The sequence below is a fragment of the Apostichopus japonicus genome, chromosome 19 (genome assembly GCF_037975245.1).
Source record: "Apostichopus japonicus isolate 1M-3 chromosome 19, ASM3797524v1, whole genome shotgun sequence".
Taxonomy (NCBI): Eukaryota; Metazoa; Echinodermata; class Holothuroidea; order Aspidochirotida; family Stichopodidae; genus Apostichopus; species Apostichopus japonicus.
This window is the reverse complement of record NC_092579.1, coordinates 58,125-79,964: the sequence shown is the minus strand read 5'-3', so window position 1 is coordinate 79,964 and position 21,840 is coordinate 58,125. Positions and strand designations below refer to the sequence as shown.

General features: G+C 35.8%; 1 protein-coding gene across 2 annotated transcripts in view; it reads right to left on the bottom strand.

Moving 5' to 3' along the window:
• LOC139959365 (SEC14-like protein 5) overlaps positions 1 to 21,840 on the bottom strand; it is a 96,198-nt gene that overhangs the window by 40,140 nt on the left and 34,218 nt on the right. Inside the window, exons 5-6 of one of the 2 annotated variants that reach the window (XM_071956911.1) lie at positions 11,399 to 11,605; positions 3,653 to 3,773 (exon numbers count right to left, since the gene is read on the bottom strand). In XM_071956911.1, coding sequence (XP_071813012.1) covers positions 3,653 to 3,773; positions 11,399 to 11,605 — 328 coding nt within the window. The remainder of the gene's footprint in view (positions 1 to 3,652; positions 3,774 to 11,398; positions 11,606 to 21,840) is intronic. The other variant, XM_071956912.1, reaches the window with a different exon arrangement.

Below are 21,840 nucleotides of genomic sequence, written 5' to 3'. Positions count from 1 at the left end.
TCACTAGAGTTAAATGAATGCATAGAGCCATTGACCAACACCAAATATAATGCACTCATTCTGTGGTCACCTCAATTAAATGAATGCATAGAGCCATTAGTCAACACCAAACATATTGCATGCAGTCTGCGGTCACTAGAGTTAAATGAATGCATAGAGCCATTGACCAACACCAAATATAATGCACTCATTCTGTGGTCACCTCAATTTAATGAATGCATAGAGCCATTAGTCAACATCAAACATATTGCATGCAGTCTGCGGTCACTGCAGTTAAATGAATGCATAGAGCCATTGGCTATCACCAAACATAATGCAAGCAGTCTGTGGTCACTATGTACAATAAAATGAATGCATAGAGCCATTGACCAACACACCTTTATAATGCACACAGACACTGGTGGCTACCATCAAATACTGCAGAGTACAGTAATTGGCCAACACTTTAATAATGCCTGCAGTCTGTGGTCATCCCAATTGAATCATTTTATCTACTTGTGTATGTGGGTTGGGGGGGGGTCCATGCCTTAGAAAAATATGCCAATGATTTGGAGAAGGAATTCTCAATGTATCCAACTCTTATTTTCTGACCAAAAGAGAGAGATAATGGTCTCATCATCAAATCTCAAGTTGCACAATGCATTTGAACGAGCCTGTGATCAGATCTTGAGGACCACAGTAATCTTGCTCCTTTTGATGACAAGCATTTAATCTCATGTGAACACAGCGCTAGTCAATGGTCACCGCAATTAAACAATTTGAAGTTATGGCCATAACAACATAAATAATAGAGTCATCAAAGAAAATGTTCTCATTAATACACTGTCACTGGCCACAACACCTACATGATGCATAGAGTGACAGATCAACACAGTCAAATAATGCAGTCATGGACAAAGTTAGTGAAGGTTTTAGGCAGGCAAGAAGGACACCCTAGCATGCTTCATTAATAAGACAAAGGCTGCACAAGGCAACAGATGTTATCAGATTATCATTTCCCATAACATTTCTGGAATGTATTTTAGGCCTTGCATTATATTTACTAACCACAGTAGGTCTAGCCTAATTTAAGACTAGCCTATAGCATAGGCTTTGCCTCTCAGCTATCCCACACTAGGTACCTAAGTTCTGACATAAACTGTCATGCAGTTGCCAATTTAATATGTTAATAATATCCTACTGGAACATTCCAAAGTCTTCCCTCTGGCAATATTGCCACTTAGATATTTCCTCCCAAAAAAGCTAAACAAAAATTCTTCAAAGGTTGCTGAAGCCAGCTTTCAAGAAGAGTGATCATTTTCAATAGTAACATGGTGGTTTTATGTTAATATCTTAAACAGTGATTACAAAGGTTTCATGGATATTCTTTGATAAATTATGTCAATAATGTGATATACACTTCATGGAATATCCCCGAAATTTATAACTAACAAATTCATGTTTGCAAAAATTGGAAAAGTTGGCTGAAAGGAATTTCCATATTTGTTGGTGCACATAGATCACTGGAAATCTCCACCTTACACACAGCAAATTTTCCTCGTGAGATCCGGGTATTTGGGAAGTAATATATCCTATTTCTGGCATCTGAAGTTATGATAGTGGGGACTTTGCAACAGTTTTCTTTAGGCATAAGTCCTGCCCCATCTTCATGGGTTCTTCAACCCAGAGTCTAGTTTGATACGTTGGCACCCATCACCACTCTTCCTCTTGTAGACATTTTAAACACCTTCCATCAAGTTGCCAAAGGAATTAATATTTACATGTAATTACTTAGCAATGCACATTGAACAAGTGAAGATAGTACAATGTACTATATTGCATTAGCCTGGTCATATGTTGTTGTATGTAGGCACTGTTGTACTTGCTTGTGTAATGCTGCCATGTGTATGGAGACATTGGGGAAACGTCTAAACTGCAGGTTTGTTTTACTAACCAAGGAAAGTTAAAACACTGCCAATTGGATGAAAAATTAACAACCATGAATTGCCCAATAAGATCTATAGGCCTTTTTTTCTGGGGAAATTGATAGTTTGACTGTATTTGTATCAGAATAACTCCACACTGTAAAAGCATCGTTGTCAGTTCTTGAAGTTCAATCAAGAATATTGTGTTGAATGTGTACGAATGGATCCAGAAAGGCTCTGCTGAATTCATATTTAAGTTTGGTAATGGAATTGTTTAATTGTGCGGAGGCATGCCATAATACTTAGTTAAATAACAACAGTGAAAACAGGTGGAATCTGCCTGCATGACAAGATTAGCTACAGTCACATTCAATGAAGCAGACAAAACTGAGGGAGAGAGGTGCCCGGAGGGTATTTTTGTCAAACATCTACTCTGTAGTCTCCAACATCTTTGACTTTGTTGCCACTTCCTCTCTTCAGGAATGAGCCTGGCTTTCCAAAAAAAAACACTTACTCAAATCTTGTGGGGAGTAGTAAGAAGACCTCATGGGGCTCAGTCGGGGTTGTGATGGGGTCCAGGGGTGAAGCCTCGGAAAACAGTAGGCTATGTATACTAGCATATAGACTGGCTAGGTAATTACTGAATGAAGTAAAATTATTTTGCCTGCAGGGACATGAAACATGTTATGTTGATATATAATTAATGGATATTAAAATCTCAAGATCAGAAACACAGAAAAACATTTTGATATGTTGATTTATTTAATAGAATACTGGTGTAACCTAGGCTGTTCCTTGCATTCCTCTATGCTATTTCCCTTGGAACAAAAATACTGTTAAGAAGTTCTCAAGAATTTACTTAGTACGAAGGCTCTGAAATAAGTGACAATGATTAATAACATTACTTGTTATGCTTCAGCATAACCATGAGAGAGAACTGCATGACCACCAACTTCTGGAAATCAGAAAGTTCCTAAAGATAGCAATATTAGGATGAAATAAACCTAGGCCAAACCAAAGCATAATAACAGGTATCTACGTAGGAATATTGATGTAACCTAGGTTCAAAAATAGAGTCAGCTACACAGTATTGCATAGGCTTACTGCTAATGCTATGTCAAACATTACCTGTAGTATGTTAGGCTTATGTTACTTCTACTTTTAAACCAAAGTCGCTGTGATTGGTAATAATAAAGTTTTCTGCTTGAGGATTTCTGAACTGTTTGTTTAGAATTGGCATTTTACCCATGGCCAATAATATTAGGTGATTAATGTCATGATACTCCACTGCAATGCACGATGCACGTGTGTATGCTGTGTGTATGCACAGGTGTGTGTACTCACTGGCAACTGGGGACATTTACATGATGACATACCTCCCAAGTGTGGACGTACTACCAATCGGGGACGTCCCAGGTGGCATTAAGTGCATATTTTGCAAGTTCCCGCCAAATGAAAGTACTCTTTAAAGATTGAGCAATATCTGTGGCGGTCCCCATCAGAACCATTATTGGTGTGAAATAGTTGGAGCTCTTCCAGGTTGATTAAAAGTCAACTTATTTTACATCTTTCTAATAGTTTATTTTCCTTATAGCTTTTTATATCCTTCTTTGTAACTAATTTATGCTGCCCAAGAAATTCACGGATATGCTGTGAAATTACGGAGGCTAATCACTGAATGGATCAACCTCTCTCACACCTGTAACCTTTCTCAGCCTCTTAGTTAAGAAATGGATTGCTATCCTTACCTTCATCCGCCTCTTGAGGACCTCCCACAGCACCCTCTTTCTCTTGTACTGATGATGAAGCTAACTTGTTCATTGGAGAAGCACTGGACACAGCTGATAAGTTGTTCTGAGATTCATTGCTCTGGAAAGAACCCAGATGATAACTTTAAATTCAATGACCACAACTAGTAGGTTTGAGTCTCTTCTCAATGTAAGCAATTTTGAACCCAAAATCCAAATGGCTTGATGAGTCCCTGCCACATTCACATGAAAAGATTTGATGAAATGCTGCAGACAAACTTTCAAGTTTTCATCATCGCTGAATTCACATCAGTAGTGGACTCTTTTTATTGCACTCATGTAAACCAGTTAAAAGGTTTCCATACTTTTCTCTTGACCTCAAAAAAAACGTTTACCTTCAAAGAAAACAGCAGGATTGTTTTATATACCAAGTTGAATATAAATATCCTGTTTGATGTTTCATTTAAGCTTTAGAGTTGGAGTACTCTGCTTACAAACTTTCTGCCTTCGTCGACCCTATGTTGACGTCAATGACCTTTGACCTAAAAAGACAGAATTTCAAACAATCTTTACTTTGGAATGTATTGTGCCGACAAGGTTTTGACCTCTATCTCACATGACCTTTGATCTCCAAAGAAAACAACAGGGTTCCTGCACTTTACACTAAGGTGGATCCAAACACAAAGTATGAAATTCATAAACCTTTCAATTTGTAGTGTTTACAAGGTATTCAAACCTTGATCTCTGTGACCCTTTGACCTCCACATAAAATAAGAGCTTTCTTGCACTCACTATGGTGATCTACATGCAGAATACAAAATTCATCCAAGCATCAATTTTTGGAGTAAATATGTGTTACAAGATTTACAGGCTTTGACATTTGTTAACCTTACGTGACTTTAAATGTTCGTGGGACAGAATAGGGTTATTGTGAGAAGATGGATCCACATACTAAATACAGTACCGCCAATAAGCAACTTGGTAAAGATTAGCGCGATTCAGCGCAAAACGCAGCTTAACTGTAATTAACCCCGCTCCAAATAAAGGAACGCTACTTTCCCGCACTCCAAATAAAGGAATGCAAATTCCCCTCGCTCGCTATTCACCACCGACACAATGCGAGTGAACCGATCGATACAGCGCTATTCATAGCGTGGAAGTAGGGTTGGGCGATATTTGCTTTTTACCGTAAATTTTAGCGTAAATGTCTAGCTTTGAGTGGACGGAGAAAGAGAGATATATGGAGGGGTCATTCAAAGAGAATATCTGAAAAACATTAGGATATTTTTCACAAATATTGATGCTTAGATAAGTGCTTCCTCACAATCAACGAGCCGCCCCGAAATTCGATCCGCTTACGTAAAACTTCTATATATATATATAACACGTGGAAAAACCCGAGTTTTTACACACAGAATTCCCACTGACATTGGTCACAGAACATAAGTAGGTCATCGACATTCAACTTGCCCAAGTTCATCGCACCATGGGAACGACACAACACATTGAACATGATGTTACATTTCCCGCCATCTGGACGCCGAGTGTAAATTATGCAAATTATGAATGGTACTGTGCTGCGCGAGTAAAACTTAACCTATTGTGACACATACAAATTATGAATATCGGGCAGTGTACGAGTACGAAGTTCACGACTTTGACTGAAAGAAAGTTTTAAACGGGAATAGTTTCGTGTTGAATGGCAAAACCTTTCTTATACGTGTTTATTTTATTCCCCGATATGTTCTGGTTACCAGAAGTAATAAAAGGAAGAAGGAAACTTCGTGCCTTATCCTTTCATGGTAACATATCTTTTTTAGTAGTAACATCAGGCCTCGCGTTTTGTGTGGACTTTAGGCACATTAGGCTAGGAAACGTTGCACTGATTTATAGAGTACTGTTCATAGGCTTACGAATACGAGACAAGACTCGGTGCATTGGATATTGTTCGCTGTTTCACTATGTAGAGACGTTCCACTGCCAATCGTTTCTTGGCGACTTGCCAAGTTTAACTAAGAACAAGTGTTTCACGCACATTGTAAGAATGTTGTACAGTACTGTAGCATGCAAATCATCAGACGACAGCCTGCTGTACCAATGATTTTCCGCGTACAGGTAAAATGTGAATTCCTTTTTTGGGGGATTTAATGGTCATGCATATTAATGAGAACAACGTGAAAAAACGTTTGAAGTGTTTTTTTGAACAGGGCCCGTGAAGCTGTATACTTGGGGAATTCCAAGGGCAGTGACAACGTGCAATGTCTCAGTGCAGCATACAACTGAGTACCACCTCAGTTCCGTAATGTAACACGTGCGCGAATAGCCCGTATTACTTGCAAGAACAGTATACTGTTCTAGCCCCGGGAAATGATCAATTTGGCTTTCTTATTTAATCTGTGGTAGGAAAAATCATGATTCCTGTATAACTTTCAGGAATATTGTTATTTCCGAACGGACGTTGAGAACTGTTTGAATATTAACCGGCAAGTTTTGTTTCGCGGAAAGTTTTTATGCTAACGTTTCACTCATCAAACCAACTATTTTGCTCACATATTTTTGCGCGGACATTTGTATTGTACGTTGAATTTAAACAGTGTAAGATACGCACTTAACACTATCCCTTCTCTTGACCAAGTATAAACCTTCGGTCTTCCTTCTACCGGCGATGATCGATATTCTTTTGTTACCGGATTGGAAGGATTACAGCCATTGACCGTCTGACGGTAACAATGAACTTCACACTTCTAGCGGGCATGAATAGAATTAGGGAAGCCTTCCGACGGAATCTGCGCTCTGATAAACAGTTCCCCGCAATTACCTGCATTTCAACGCGGGTTTTAACAAAGGATAGAGCGAGGTTAAATGCACTGAGCACAAAAAAGAGCGCGGTTTACCAAGTTACTTATTGGCGGTACTGTAGATGTTCTTTCACCGTGTATATTTTTAGTTAAAAATTGGCAACATTTCCACACTCTGATCTCTGTTGACTTCAAAAGACCTTTGACCTTGACAGAAACCATAAGGGTTGTTGTACTCAATAAAGTGGATCGACATATCATACACAAAGTTCATCTAACCTTTTCTTTTACAGTTAACATGCCCACTAGTTTTAGAGATTTTGGCCTCTGATGACCTTTACCTCCACAGAAATACTAGTGTTGTATTAATTAAGATTGATGAACATTCTCCAATCTTTTCCTTTGAGGTTAGTGTTTACAAGGTTATCATACTTTGACCTATCTTGACCCTCAATGAACCTTTCACCTCCTTTCTTGTACTCACTAAGGTGGATCAACATTCACAGTTTCAAGATCTATCAAAACTTTGAGTAATCATGGTTACAAATGTTTCAGAACTTGACATCTGTTGATCTCATATTACTATTGGCTTCATATAGACAAAAGGCTTCTCAATGAGATGTGGTCAGAAAGATTTTTGCACAAATGTGCATCTATCTATCAAGTATGATGTTCAATGAAGTTTCACTTTTCTGGTTAGCATGTAAGCTTTCAGACTTGGACCTATATTAACCTCAAATGATCATTCACCTCTACTTGATACCAATTTCAATAGGGTTCTTGTGGTATTCAAGGGGAATCTATATACAGTACTGATTTCGCTTAACTCCCGTTGAAATTTGTTAAAGGAAAATAAATGAATTTCTTCGTTTTTTATCGAAATTTGACGATTTTTATCGAAATTCAACGAATTTTAACGATTGGTTATCTCAGTCATTTCCTTCGTGGAATTTTCAACAATGCGTTGAAATTCTTTTTTCAACGAAATAGAAGGTCAATATGTGGTTACGCGAAACGTCGGAAAATGCGTAACTTCGTTTATTAGTATCAATTAGACTTTGGTACAGTCGTTTGAAAGCAAGAATATTTACAAAAGCATTCTCAGGCTTGCATGAGCAGAAACACTCAAAGAAACATGAAATAAAACTGATGGGGAACGTTTTCTAACTGTCAGCCCCAAACACAGTGACATAAACTTTGCCAGGACATCTTGAAGGTTGCAGTCCAAGCTACAGTATGTACCACGAGGCACCCTTCCAGATAAGTTGGAGTGCAGTTTAACCATTTACATAACAATGAATGGACATAAATATACTTGGTTTACTTGCAGATTACAAAAAATTGTTATTTTTAAGAGATGTAAATTTGGTTTTTTATTAGAGTTGAAGTATGAAACTTTGTTTCCGAGCGAAAACATGTCACTTGCAAAATAAAGATGCCCCGCCTATTCTGCGAGGACGCTTTCATTTTTCAAAAAGGCGTTTTCTCTTTTTATTTTTTCTATTTTGTTTAATATAGATTTGGCATGAGACATATTACTCCGGTTAACTTTGATGGAATAATTTTAAACCAGAAGTGGAAAATCTTAACAGTTATTACTTTCATTTCGGATCATTTCCGAACAAGATAACACACACAAAAAAAAACGACCTTATTGAATGAAAATATACTGAAAACCATATCGTAAAAACACAAAATCGCTTATAACTTGAAAACGGAAGGAGATATCGACTTTTGTCAGCTGTGTAGGGATTTCCTATACCGAATTTTGATGCGCTCTATCCACCTGTGTCATTTATGAGCTTCTCTGACGTAAGCTGCAGTACGTAATTTCTCTATACCAGTTCCGCGAAATTTATTTACGCAGTAAACATCGTTCATTATGTTTTCTTTCACAACGAATATTCAAAGTTGTGCTCCACACGCTTCACAGATATTGTTTTATGTCGTTCATTTTCAATTCTACATTAAAATTACATTTTCGAACGATGCATTGCATGCCTTATCAAACATTCCTGATTAGTAAAACTAAGGAAGGATATTCAAATATATATTATTTTCATTTGATATGATTTTATGAGCTGTTCCACTTGAAAAACGATGATAAAACCGAAAAACAAAACATTTACTTCTCATGTGACGCATACCGGGAGACTCATAAAACTCCCCCTTCTCATTAAATTAAATTTACATGCCGTCAGGCCAGTTGAAAGCCCTCCCCAGTAATGTTTGATCACCTCTTTCCAATATACAATACTCAAATAAGCAATGAAAATATATTCATTTTCCACAGGTTTCTCCCCAACGTGGGCCCCAAGCCACTGCTTTATTTTCTTAGTAGTCATGGAAACAATTGTTTGCAACTCTCTTGCTGGCCAGGTGTGTTCAAGTTTTATTAATAGCACGACTTCTGATTGGTTCATTCAAGATAAACTTTCTATCCCTGCTGGATTGTTCTACTTATATATATGAATGAATATTTGGTTTTCAATTAACTTAGTTACAGGTAACATCCATTCCATTACGAACAGTAGGGGTAAAACAATTTTTGCTTCTAGAGGCAGCCAGCCAAAGGTTCTGCAGTGCTAAATCCACCCACGAAGATAAATACTATGCTTATTAACAGATGGTAGGCTTGAATTTGACAAAGCCAGGTTTATGATTGGACTAAGCCTCTCAACAAAGTTTGGTGGTGGGGATATCCAGGGTAGGGAATGCACATGTAAGCAGCATACTGTAGGTGGCCCAGACCCAGGCTGCGACCTTAATTACCAGGGCAGTCCATCTGCATTCGCGGGCAACTTACAGTAGCTGGGTTAGGGGGAAAAGAACAGGATGTTTTTTATTTTGCGTGCATTGAAGCCGGGGGGAGATTTTTTGGACGGAATGCGCTCTCAGAAAGTTTGAAAGTGAGTGCGGTTCTGTAGTAAACGGTTCTGTAGTACGTCAAGTAACACAGGAATTTATTGGAAATAAAGATCTCTTTGATATCCAGCTACGACTGTTTCATTGTGGATATTTTTTTTTATTTCTTGTTTTTCTGACGCTGCATTCCTTGGTGAGTTAACTTAAACTTATCTTAGTTTAATACTAGCCTATAACTTAAGAGTCGCAGAATGTGCTTGTTACGATCGACCAAGACTAGTTTTTATTATCCTAGCCAAATCATTTTTCAAACACCTAGTACAGAACTTATATACAATCAAACTTTTGCAACGTTTGTAATATTCCTCGGCAACTTCTGGTATAGTCTGTAGTCTGTTGTTACACTAAGGATTCAACGCAAGTCACAACCTTGATATGTCTAGAATTGCCTTTGCGGTTTTTGATCGCGATAACTTCCGTGGAAATTTTGTTGAAACTTCGTTGACAACCGTGCCCGCAGTAGTCTAAATCTTGTCAACGAAATTATTCGTTTTTTATCGAAGGGAGTAGGTGGGAAAGAAAAAGCAAGAAGACAAGGTGGGAGGAAGAAGGCAGATGAAGGGAATAGGTAGGAAAGAGAAAGCAAGAAAAAAAGGAGGGAGGAAGAAGGCAGACGAAGGGAATAGGTAGGAAAGAGAAAGCAAGAAGAAAAGGAGGGAGGAAGAAGGCAGACGATGGGAATAGGTGGGAAAGAGAAAGCGAGAAGAAAAGGAGGGAGGAAGAAGGCAGACGAAGGGAATAGGTAGGAAAGAGAAAGCGAGAAGAAAAGGAGGGAGGAAGAAGGCAGACGAAGGGAATAGGTGGGAAAGAGAAAGCGAGAAGTAAAGGAGGGAGGAAAAAGCAGACGATGGGAGTAGGTGGGAAAGAGAAAGCGAGAAGAAAAGGAGGGAGGAAGAAGGCAGACGAAGGGAGTAGGTGGGAAAGAGAAAGCGAGAAGAAAAGGAGGGAGGAAGAAGGCAGACGATGGGAGTAGGTGGGAAAGAGAAAGCGAGAAGAAAAGGAGGGAGGAAGAAGGCAGACGAAGGGAGTAGGTGGGAAAGAGAAAGCGAGAAGAAAAGGAGGGAGGAAGAAGGCAGACGATGGGAGTAGGTGGGAAAGAGAAAGCGAGAAAAGGAGGGAGGAAGAAGGCAGACGAAAGCAAGAAGACAAGGTGGGAGGAAGAAGGCAGACGAAGGGAGTAGGTAGGAAAGAGAAAGCGAGAAGAAAAGGAGGGAGGAAGAAGGCAGACGAAGGGAGTAGGTGGGAAAGAGAAAGCGAGAAAAGGAGGGAGGAAGAAGGCAGACGAAGGGAGTAGGTGGGAAAGAGAAAGCGAGAAGAAAAGGAGGGAGGAAGAAGGCAGACGATGGGAGTAGGTAGGAAAGAGAAAGCCAGAAGAAAAGGAGGGAGGAAGAAGGCAGACGATGGGAGTAGGTGGGAAAGAGAAAGCAAGAAGAAAAGGAGGGAGGAAGAAGGCAGACGAAGGGAATAGGTGGGAAAGAGAAAGCAAGAAGACAAGGTGGGAGGAAGAAGGCAGACGAAGGGAGTAGGTGGGAAAGAGAAAGCAAGAAGAAAAGGAGGGAGGAAGAAGGCAGACGAAGGGAGTAGGTGGGAAAGAGAAAGCAAGAAGAAAAGGAGGGAGGAAGAAGGCAGACGAAGGGAATAGGTGGGAAAGAGAAAGCAAGAAGAAAAGGAGGGAGGAAGAAGGCAGACGAAGGGAATAGGTGGGAAAGAGAAAGCGAGAAGAAAAGGAGGGAGGAAGAAGGCAGACGATGGGAGTAGGTGGGAAAGAGAAAGCGAGAAGAAAAGGAGGGAGGAAGAAGGCAGACGAAGGGAGTAGGTGGGAAAGAGAAAGCAAGAAGAAAAGGAGGGAGGAAGAAGGCAGACGAAGGGAGTAGGTGGGAAAGAGAAAGCGAGAAGAAAAGGAGGGAGGAAGAAGGCAGATGAATGGAGTAGGTGGGAAAGAAAAAGCAAGAAGAAATGGAGAAGGCAGAGGATAGGAGAGTAAACAAGTGGTGTCCTATCTCTACATAATTCTGAAAATTACCTCTGTTTTCTTTTCAGGATGAGGAGCAGAAGATGTACTAGTTGTGTTAACCTCTTTATCATCTTCCTCCAGTCCAGTTTTGACTAGAGATGAACTAGATGGTTGCAATGGAGCAGCTTCCTCTGGATGCTTCTCATGCCATGTTGGTATGTAAGCAATACCTTCTGCCTCCATTTCATTGAGGTAATGCAACAAAATCTCCTTACCCTGGAAAGAAATTGCAACAAAAATGTTGAAATCTTTTTTGAATGGTAAGCTTGCTTGCATTCTGAAGTAAACCTGTTAAAGAAGAAATTCTGTGTTATGTGAAGATAACATACACACAGAACCTGTAATTGAACAAAAGTTTTAAGTTTAAAGAAATTGTCTGGGGGAAGATTTTGATACATTGTCCTTGTAGTTCTTATCACGCACAGGTGATTGCCTATTATATATTACGTACATATCACGAACAATACAGCCTACCATGCCCAGTTGGTATATACGTACATAGCGTTGCACATAATACACTCTCATACTCAAACCACAGTTCATAAACTGTTCTTCGAAATCGCTGAAACAAAACTCACGGATCAACTTTATAGTAAAAGGAAACTTGAAAAGTATTAGGAACACCGAATGATGAAACTTTGTGGAATCGATGTCAGAGCAGAATGTAATACCGAGAAGCTAAGGCTTCCCAGAACTGTCCGATTGTAAACGTTAGAGTAGCCTACATGCGTACACTCTTCCGTTGGAGCTGGATAGCTCGATGTATAACAATGTCACAATCGGCATTTGCGGAAATGACGTCACATTTTGCTGTTCAAATCATATTTGAAATGTCCATCCTTAACGATTAAATCATGGTTTCTCTGTCAAACGTAACATTAGCGTTTTCATGCTTTGACAACATGTTTGGAAAATTATTTATCGTTTTTTAAGGTAACCAGACAAACACAACTATGTAGACACAACATGGTTCACCTAGCAGTATTAGGCTTAAGGAATAATGCCATACTAGACTTTCAAAACTGGCATACACAACTATGTAGACACAGCATAGTTCACCTAGCAGTATTAGGCTTAAAGGAATAGTGCCATACTAGACTTTCAAAAACTGACATACACAACTATGTAGACACAACATGGTTCACCTAGCAGTATTAGGCTTAAAGGGATAGTGCCATACTAGACTTTCAAAACTGACATACACAACTATGTAGACACAGCATAGTTCACCTAGCAGTATTAGGCTTAAAGGAATAATGCCATACTAGACTTTCACAAACTGACATACACAACTATGTAGACACAACATGGTTTACCTAGCAGTATTAGGCTTAAAGGTATAGTGCCATACTAGACTTTCAAAAACTGACATACACAACTTTGTAGACACAGCATGGTTCACCGAGCAGTATTAGGCTTAAAGGAATAATGCCATACTAGACTTTCAAAACTGACATACACAACTATGAAGACACAGCATAGTTCACCTAGCAGTATTAGGCTTAAAGGAATAGTGCCATACTAGACTTTCAAAACTGACATACACAACTATGTAGACACAACATGGTTCACCTAGCAGTATTAGACTTAAAGGAATAGTGCCATACTAGACTTTCAAAACTGGCATACACAACTATGTCACACTCTACACTTTCTTTGTGGATCAAAAGTTTTCTTACCTATTTCCCAACAATCAAGTACCATATTCAAATTCCCATTTTGTATATAAGAGGCAAGTACTTGGTCGAAAGGTCATATTTTTGAACGATTGAATGACATCACACACAAACGTACATATGCTATAGCTATAGCCATCTCCATAGCATAGATTACTTTTGCTTCTGTTAAAGGATCAATAAAATCACACTTTATCAGGTACGAATGGATAATGGGCTAGATGTTTACAAGTTTTAGGAATATCCTGAAAATAGAGATAAACATATAAGGCCAGTGATATATGGTCCAACATTATTTGTACATTGCTTAGGCTGTGTAGTTGGTTATGAATCAAGAACTACATAATTTCGGCAGGGAATTACTATTAAGCTGATAAACAAAGTCACATGTTACAGGCTGAAACCAGTCAAAACAGGATATGGCTGATAATAAATCAATCAGCACAACTAAGAACTTCTGTAAAATACACAGTTGATGAACATCTTAACCAACAGGTCAAAGTTATAGACAGTTGAGGTGAAATGCCATGTGAAATGCCACAGAACTGGGCTTGGTTTCTAGGCCAAAATTGTTTTAACTTAAGTCTGACAAAAGCAATGTTTCTGTTCTTTTTTAAATTGTAAGCAATATTGGTGGCAAACAATCGGTAAATGGTGCTTACCTTAGCATTACAGATATCAGAAGATTATCAGCTTTATCAGCCAATAACAGTAATGCATGCCGATAATTAATGCAACACTAATGTGTACAGCCTGCACATTTATTATATCAAATACTAACAGTTTTGATGATAAACCCTTGAAGCAAAACTTTAGACAATCATTCACAGTTATATTTTCATAGCCCATGTAAACATAGCCAATTTTATTTTATTGGTGAATTATCTATACTCTAGGTTAATAAATTTTATAGAAACCAGCATTTGTCAATAAATCCATTTTAGGAGAAAATGAAACAGATATGTTACAATGATAAACAATATTACATTCACAATGTTCACTGAATACTTGAGGACTGAGTACTGTAAAATATATATTTTATAAGTCTAGTCATCGACAAGCAATTTACACTTGCTCAAGCAATGGTATGTCCTGTAGTTGTCCTTTTGTACAGAAACTTAAGCAATGCAAGCATTCAATAATCATTATGGCTGATATAGTGTGTAAGTATACTTTAAAATAATAAGAGTCTTTAGCTGTATGACAATTTCATTTTAGATATTAACTGGCATTGATTTCCAGGTTACATTTCGAATAGTGAACAGAAACTGCTTCCTAGACAAATTTTTGCAATGGTAAAGGCTTGACATATTATGTACTAGGCTAGTAACTTTAGTGATAAACAGAGGCTTAACTAGCTATTTAGTACATATTATGTTCTAGGCTAGTAACTTTAATAGATACTGATAAACAGAGGTTTGACTAGCTATTTAGTACATATTATGTACTAGGCTGGTAACTTTAATAGATACTGATAAACAGAGGTTTGACTAGCTATTTAGTACATATTATGTACTAGGCTGGTTAACTTCAAGAGATACTGATAAACAGAGGTTTGACTAGCTATTTAGTACTTATTATGTACTAGGCTGGTAACTTTAATAGATACTGATAAACAGAGGTTTGACTACCTATTTAGTACATATTATGTACTAGGCTGGTAACTTTAATAGATACTGATAAACAGAGGCTTGACTAGCTATTTAGTACATATTATGTACTAGGCTGGTAACTTTAATAGATACTGATAAACAGAGGTTTGACTAACTATTTAGTACATATTATGTACTAGGCTGGTAACTTTAATAGATACTGATAAACAGAGGTTTGACTAGCTATTTAGTACATATTATGTACTAGGCTAGTAACTTTAATAGATACTGATAAACAGAGGTTTGACTAGCTATTTAGTACATATTATGTACTAGGCTGGTAACTTTAATAGATACTAATAAACAGAGGTTTGACTACCTATTTAGTACATATTATGTTCTAGGCTGGTTAACTTCAAGAGATACTGATAAACAGAGGTTTGACTAGCTATTTAGTACATATTATGTACTAGGCTAGTAACTTTAATAGATACTGATAAACAGAGGTTTGACTAGCTATTTAGTACATATTATGTACTAGGCTAGTAACTTTAATAGATACTGATAAACAGAGGTTTGACTACCTATTTAGTACATATTATGTTCTAGGCTGGTAACTTTAATAGATACTGATAAACAGAGGTTTGACTACCTATTTAGTACATATTATGTTCTAGGCTGGTAACTTTAATAGATACTAATAAACAGAGGTTTGACTACCTATTTAGTACATATTATGTTCTAGGCTGGTAACTTTAATAGATACTGATAAACAGAGGTTTGACTAGCTATTTAGTACATATTATGTACTAGGCTGGTAACTTTTAAAGATACTGATAAACAGAGGTTTGACTAGCTATTTAGTACATATTATGTACTAGGCTAGTAACTTTAATAGATACTGATAAACAGAGGTTTGACTAGCTATTTAGTACTTATTATGTACTAGGCTGGTAACTTTAATAGATACTGATAAACAGAGGTTTGACTAGCTATTTAGTACTTATTATGTACTAGGCTGGTAACTTTAATAGATACTAATAAACAGAGGTTTGACTAGCTATTTAGTACATATTATGTACTAGGCTGGTAACTTTAATAGATACTGATAAACAGAGGTTTGACTAGCTATTTAGTACATATTATGTTCTAGGCTTGTAACTTTTAAAGATACTGATAAACAGAGGTTTGACTAGCTATTTAGTACATATTATGTACTAGGCTAGTAACTTTAATAGATACTGATAAACAGAGGTTTGACTAGCTATTTAGTACATATTATGTACTAGGCTAGTAACTTTAATAGATACTGATAAACAGAGGTTTGACTAGCTATTTAGTACTTATTATGTACTAGGCTGGTAACTTTAATAGATACTGATAAACAGAGGTTTGACTAGCTATTTAGTACATATTATGTACTAGGCTGGTAACTTTTAAAGATACTGATAAACAGAGGTTTGACTAGCTATTTAGTACATATTATGTACTAGGCTAGTAACTTTAATAGATACTGATAAACAGAGGTTTGACTAGCTATTTAGTACATATTATGTACTAGGCTAGTAACTTTAATAGATACTGATAAACAGAGGTTTGACTAACTATTTAGTACATATTATGTACTAGGCTTGTAACTTTTAAAGATACTGATAAACAGAGGTTTGACTAGCTATTTAGTACATATTATGTACTAGGCTTGTAACTTTTAAAGATACTGATAAACAGAGGTTTGACTAGCTATTTAGTACATATTATGTACTAGGCTAGTAACTTTAATAGATACTGACAAACAGAGGTTTGACTACCTATTTAGTACATATTATGTACTAGGCTGGTAACTTTAATAGATACTGATAAACAGAGGTTTGACTAGCTATTTAGTACATATTATGTTCTAGGCTGGTTAACTTCAAGAGATACTGATAAACAGAGGTTTGACTAGCTATTTAGTACATATTATGTACTAGGCTGGTAACTTTAATACATACTGATAAACAGAGGTTTGACTAGCTATTTAGTACATATTATGTACTAGGCTGGTAACTTTAATAGATACTGATAAACAGAGGTTTGACTAGCTATTTAGTACATAATATGTACTAGGCTGGTAACTTTAATAGATACTGATAAACAGAGGTTTGACTAGCTATTTAGTACATATTATGTACTAGGCTGGTAACTTTTAAAGATACTGATAAACAGAGGTTTGACTAGCTATTTAGTACATATTATGTTCTAGGCTGGTAACTTTAATAGATACTGATAAACAGAGGTTTGACTAGCTATTTAGTACATATTATGTACTAGGCTGGTAACTTTTAAAGATACTAATAAACAGAGGTTTGACTAGCTATTTAGTACATATTATGTACTAGGCTGGTAACTTTAATACATACTGATAAACAGAGGTTTGACTAGCTATTTAGTACATATTATGTTCTAGGCTTGTAACTTAAATAGATACTGATAAACAGAGGTTTGACTAGCTATTTAGTACTTATTATGTACTAGGCTGGTAACTTTAATAGATACTGATAAACAGAGGTTTGACTAGCTATTTAGTACATATTATGTACTAGGCTGGTAACTTTAATAGATACTGATAAACAGAGGTTTGACTAGCTATTTAGTACATATTATGTACTAGGCTGGTAACTTTTAAAGATACTGATAAACAGAGGTTTGACTAGCTATTTAGTACATATTATGTTCTAGGCTGGTAACTTTAATAGATACTGATAAACAGAGGTTTGACTAGCTATTTAGTACATATTATGTACTAGGCTGGTAACTTTTAAAGATACTGATAAACAGAGGTTTGACTAGCTATTTAGTACATATTATGTACTAGGCTAGTAACTTTAATAGATACTGATAAACAGAGGTTTGACTAGCTATTTAGTACTTATTATGTACTAGGCTGGTAACTTTAATAGATACTGATAAACAGAGGTTTGACTAGCTATTTAGTACATATTATGTACTAGGCTGGTAACTTTAATAGATACTAATAAACAGAGGTTTGACCAGCTATTTAGTACTTATTATGTACTAGGCTGGTAACTTTAATAGATACTGATAAACAGAGGTTTGACTAGCTATTTAGTACATATTATGTTCTAGGCTTGTAACTTTTAAAGATACTGATAAACAGAGGTTTGACTAGCTATTTAGTACATATTATGTACTAGGCTAGTAACTTTAATAGATACTGATAAACAGAGGTTTGACTAGCTATTTAGTACATATTATGTACTAGGCTAGTAACTTTAATAGATACTGATAAACAGAGGTTTGACTAGCTATTTAGTACTTATTATGTACTAGGCTGGTAACTTTAATAGATACTGATAAACAGAGGTTTGACTAGCTATTTAGTACATATTATGTACTAGGCTGGTAACTTTAATAGATACTAATAAAGAGAGGTTTGACTAGCTATTTAGTACATATTATGTACTAGGCTGGTAACTTTAATAGATACTGATAAACAGAGGTTTGACTAGCTATTTAGTACATATTATGTACTAGGCTAGTAACTTTTAAAGATACTGATAAACAGAGGTTTGACTAGCTATTTAGTACATATAATGTACTAGGCTGGTAACTTTAATACATACTGATAAACAGAGGTTTGACTAGCTATTTAGTACATATTATGTACTAGGCTGGTTAACTTCAAGAGATACTGATAAACAGAGGTTTGACTAGCTATTTAGTACATATTATGTACTAGGCTGGTAACTTTAATAGATACTGATAAACAGAGGTTTGACTAACTATTTAGTACATATTATGTACTAGGCTGGTAACTTTAATAGATACTGATAAACAGAGGTTTGACTAGCTATTTAGTACATATTATGTACTAGGCTGGTAACTTTAATAGATACTAATAAACAGAGGTTTGACTAGCTATTTAGTACACATTATGTACTAGGCTAGTAACTTTTAATAGATACTGATAAACAGAGGTTTGACTAGCTATTTAGTACATATAATGTACTAGGCTGGTAACTTTAATACATACTGATAAACAGAGGTTTGACTAGCTATTTAGTACTTATTATGTACTAGGCTGGTAACTTTAATAGATACTAATAAACAGAGGTTTGACTAGCTATTTAGTACATATTATGTACTAGGCTAGTAACTTTAATAGATACTGATAAACAGAGGTTTGACTAGCTATTTAGTACATATTATGTACTAGGCTGGTTAACTTCAAGAGATACTGATAAACAGAGGTTTGACTAGCTATTTAGTACTTATTATGTACTAGGCTGGTAACTTTAATAGATACTAATAAACAGAGGTTTGACTAACTATTTAGTACATATTATGTACTAGGCTAGTAACTTTAATAGATACTGATAAACAGAGGTTTGACTAGCTATTTAGTACATATTATGTACTAGGCTGGTTAACTTCAAGAGATACTGATAAACAGAGGTTTGACTAGCTATTTAGTACATATTATGTACTAGGCTGGTAACTTTAATAGATACTAATAAACAGAGGTTTGACTAGCTATTTAGTACACATTATGTACTAGGCTGGTAACTTAAATAGATACTGATAAACAGAGGTTTGACTAGCTATTTAGTACACATTATGTACTAGGCTGGTAACTTTAATAGATACTGACAAACAGAGGTTTGACTAGCTATTTAGTACACATAATGTACTAGGCTGGTAACTTTAATAGATACTGATAAACAGAGGTTTGACTAGCTATTTAGTACACATAATGTACTAGGCTTGTAACTTTTAAAGATACTGATAAACAGAGGTTTGACTAGCTATTTAGTACACATAATGTACTAGGTTTGTAACTTTTAAAGATACTGATAAACAGAGGTTTGACTAGCTATTTAGTACATATTATGTACTAGGCTAGTAACTTTAATAGATACTGATAAACAGAGGTTTGACTAGCTATTTAGTACATATTATGTACTAGGCTGGTAACTTTAATAGATACTGATAAACAGAGGTTTGACTAGCTATTTAGTACTTATTATGTACTAGGCTGGTAACTTTAATAGATACTGATAAACAGAGGTTTGAATAGCTATTTAGTACACATAATGTACTAGGCTTGTAACTTTAATAGATACTGATAAACAGAGGTTTGACTAGCTATTTAGTACTTATTATGTACTAGGCTGGTAACTTTAATAGATACTGATAAACAGAGGTTTGACTAGCTATTTAGTACACATAATGTACTAGGCTTGTAACTTTTAAAGATACTGATAAACAGAGGTTTGACTAGCTATTTAGTACATATTATGTACTAGGCTGGTAACTTTAATAGATACTGATAAACAGAGGTTTGACTAGCTATTTAGTACATATTATGTACTAGGCTGGTAACTTTAATAGATACTGATAAACAGAGGTTTGACTAGCTATTTAGTACTTATTATGTACTAGGCTGGTAACTTTAATAGATACTGATAAACAGAGGTTTGACTACCTATTTAGTACATATTATGTACTAGGCTGGTAACTTTAATAGATACTGATAAACAGAGGTTTGACTACCTATTTAGTACATATTATGTACTAGGCTGGTAACTTTAATAGATACTGATAAACAGAGGTTTGACTAGCTATTTAGTACATATTATGTACTAGGCTGGTAACTTTAATAGATACTGATAAACAGAGGTTTGACTAGCTATGTAGTACATATTATGTACTAGGCTGGTAACTTTAATATATTTAGTACATATTCTGTACTAGGCTGGTAACTTTAATAGATACTGATAAACAGAGGTTTGACTAGCTATTTAGTACATATTATGTACTAGGCTAGTAACTTTAATAGATACTGATAAACAGAGGTTTGACTAACTATTTAGTACATATTATGTACTAGGCTGGTAACTTTAATAGATACTGATAAACAGAGGTTTGACTAGCTATTTAGTACATATTATGTACTAGGCTGGTAACTTTAATATATTTAGTACATATTATGTACTAGGCTGGTAACTTTAATAGATACTGATAAACAGAGGTTTGACTAGCTATTTAGTACATATTATGTTCTAGGCTGGTAACTTTAATAGATACTGATAAACAGAGGTTTGACTACCTATTTAGTACATATTATGTACTAGGCTGGTAACTTTAATAGATACTGATAAACAGAGGTTTGACTAGCTATTTAGTACATATAATGTACTAGGCTGGTAACTTTTAAAGATACTGATAAACAGAGGTTTGACTAGCTATTTAGTACATATTATGTACTAGGCTAGTAACTTTAATAGATACTGATAAACAGAGGTTTGACTAGCTATTTAGTACATATTATGTACTAGGCTGGTAACTTTAATATATTTAGTACATATTATGTACTAGGCTGGTAACTTCAAGAGATACTGATAAACAGAGGTTTGACTAGCTATTTAGTACACATAATGTACTAGGCTGGTAACTTTAATAGATACTGATAAACAGAGGTTTGAATAGCTATTTAGTACATATTATGTACTAGGCTAGTAACTTTAATAGATACTGATAAACAGAGGTTTGACTAACTATTTAGTACATATTATGTACTAGACTGGTAACTTTAATAGATACTGATAAACAGAGGTTTGACTAGCTATTTAGTACATATTATGTACTAGGCTGGTAACTTTAATATATTTAGTACATATTATGTACTAGGCTGGTAACTTTAATAGATACTGATAAACAGAGGTTTGACTAGCTATTTAGTACATATTATGTTCTAGGCTGGTAACTTTAATAGATACTGATAAACAGAGGTTTGACTACCTATTTAGTACATATTATGTACTAGGCTGGTAACTTTAATAGATACTGATAAACAGAGGTTTGACTAGCTATTTAGTACATATAATGTACTAGGCTGGTAACTTTTAAAGATACTGATAAACAGAGGTTTGACTAGCTATTTAGTACATATTATGTACTAGGCTAGTAACTTTAATAGATACTGATAAACAGAGGTTTGACTAGCTATTTAGTACATATTATGTACTAGGCTGGTAACTTTAATATATTTAGTACATATTATGTACTAGGCTGGTAACTTCAAGAGATACTGATAAACAGAGGTTTGACTAGCTATTTAGTACACATAATGTACTAGGCTGGTAACTTTAATAGATACTGATAAACAGAGGTTTGAATAGCT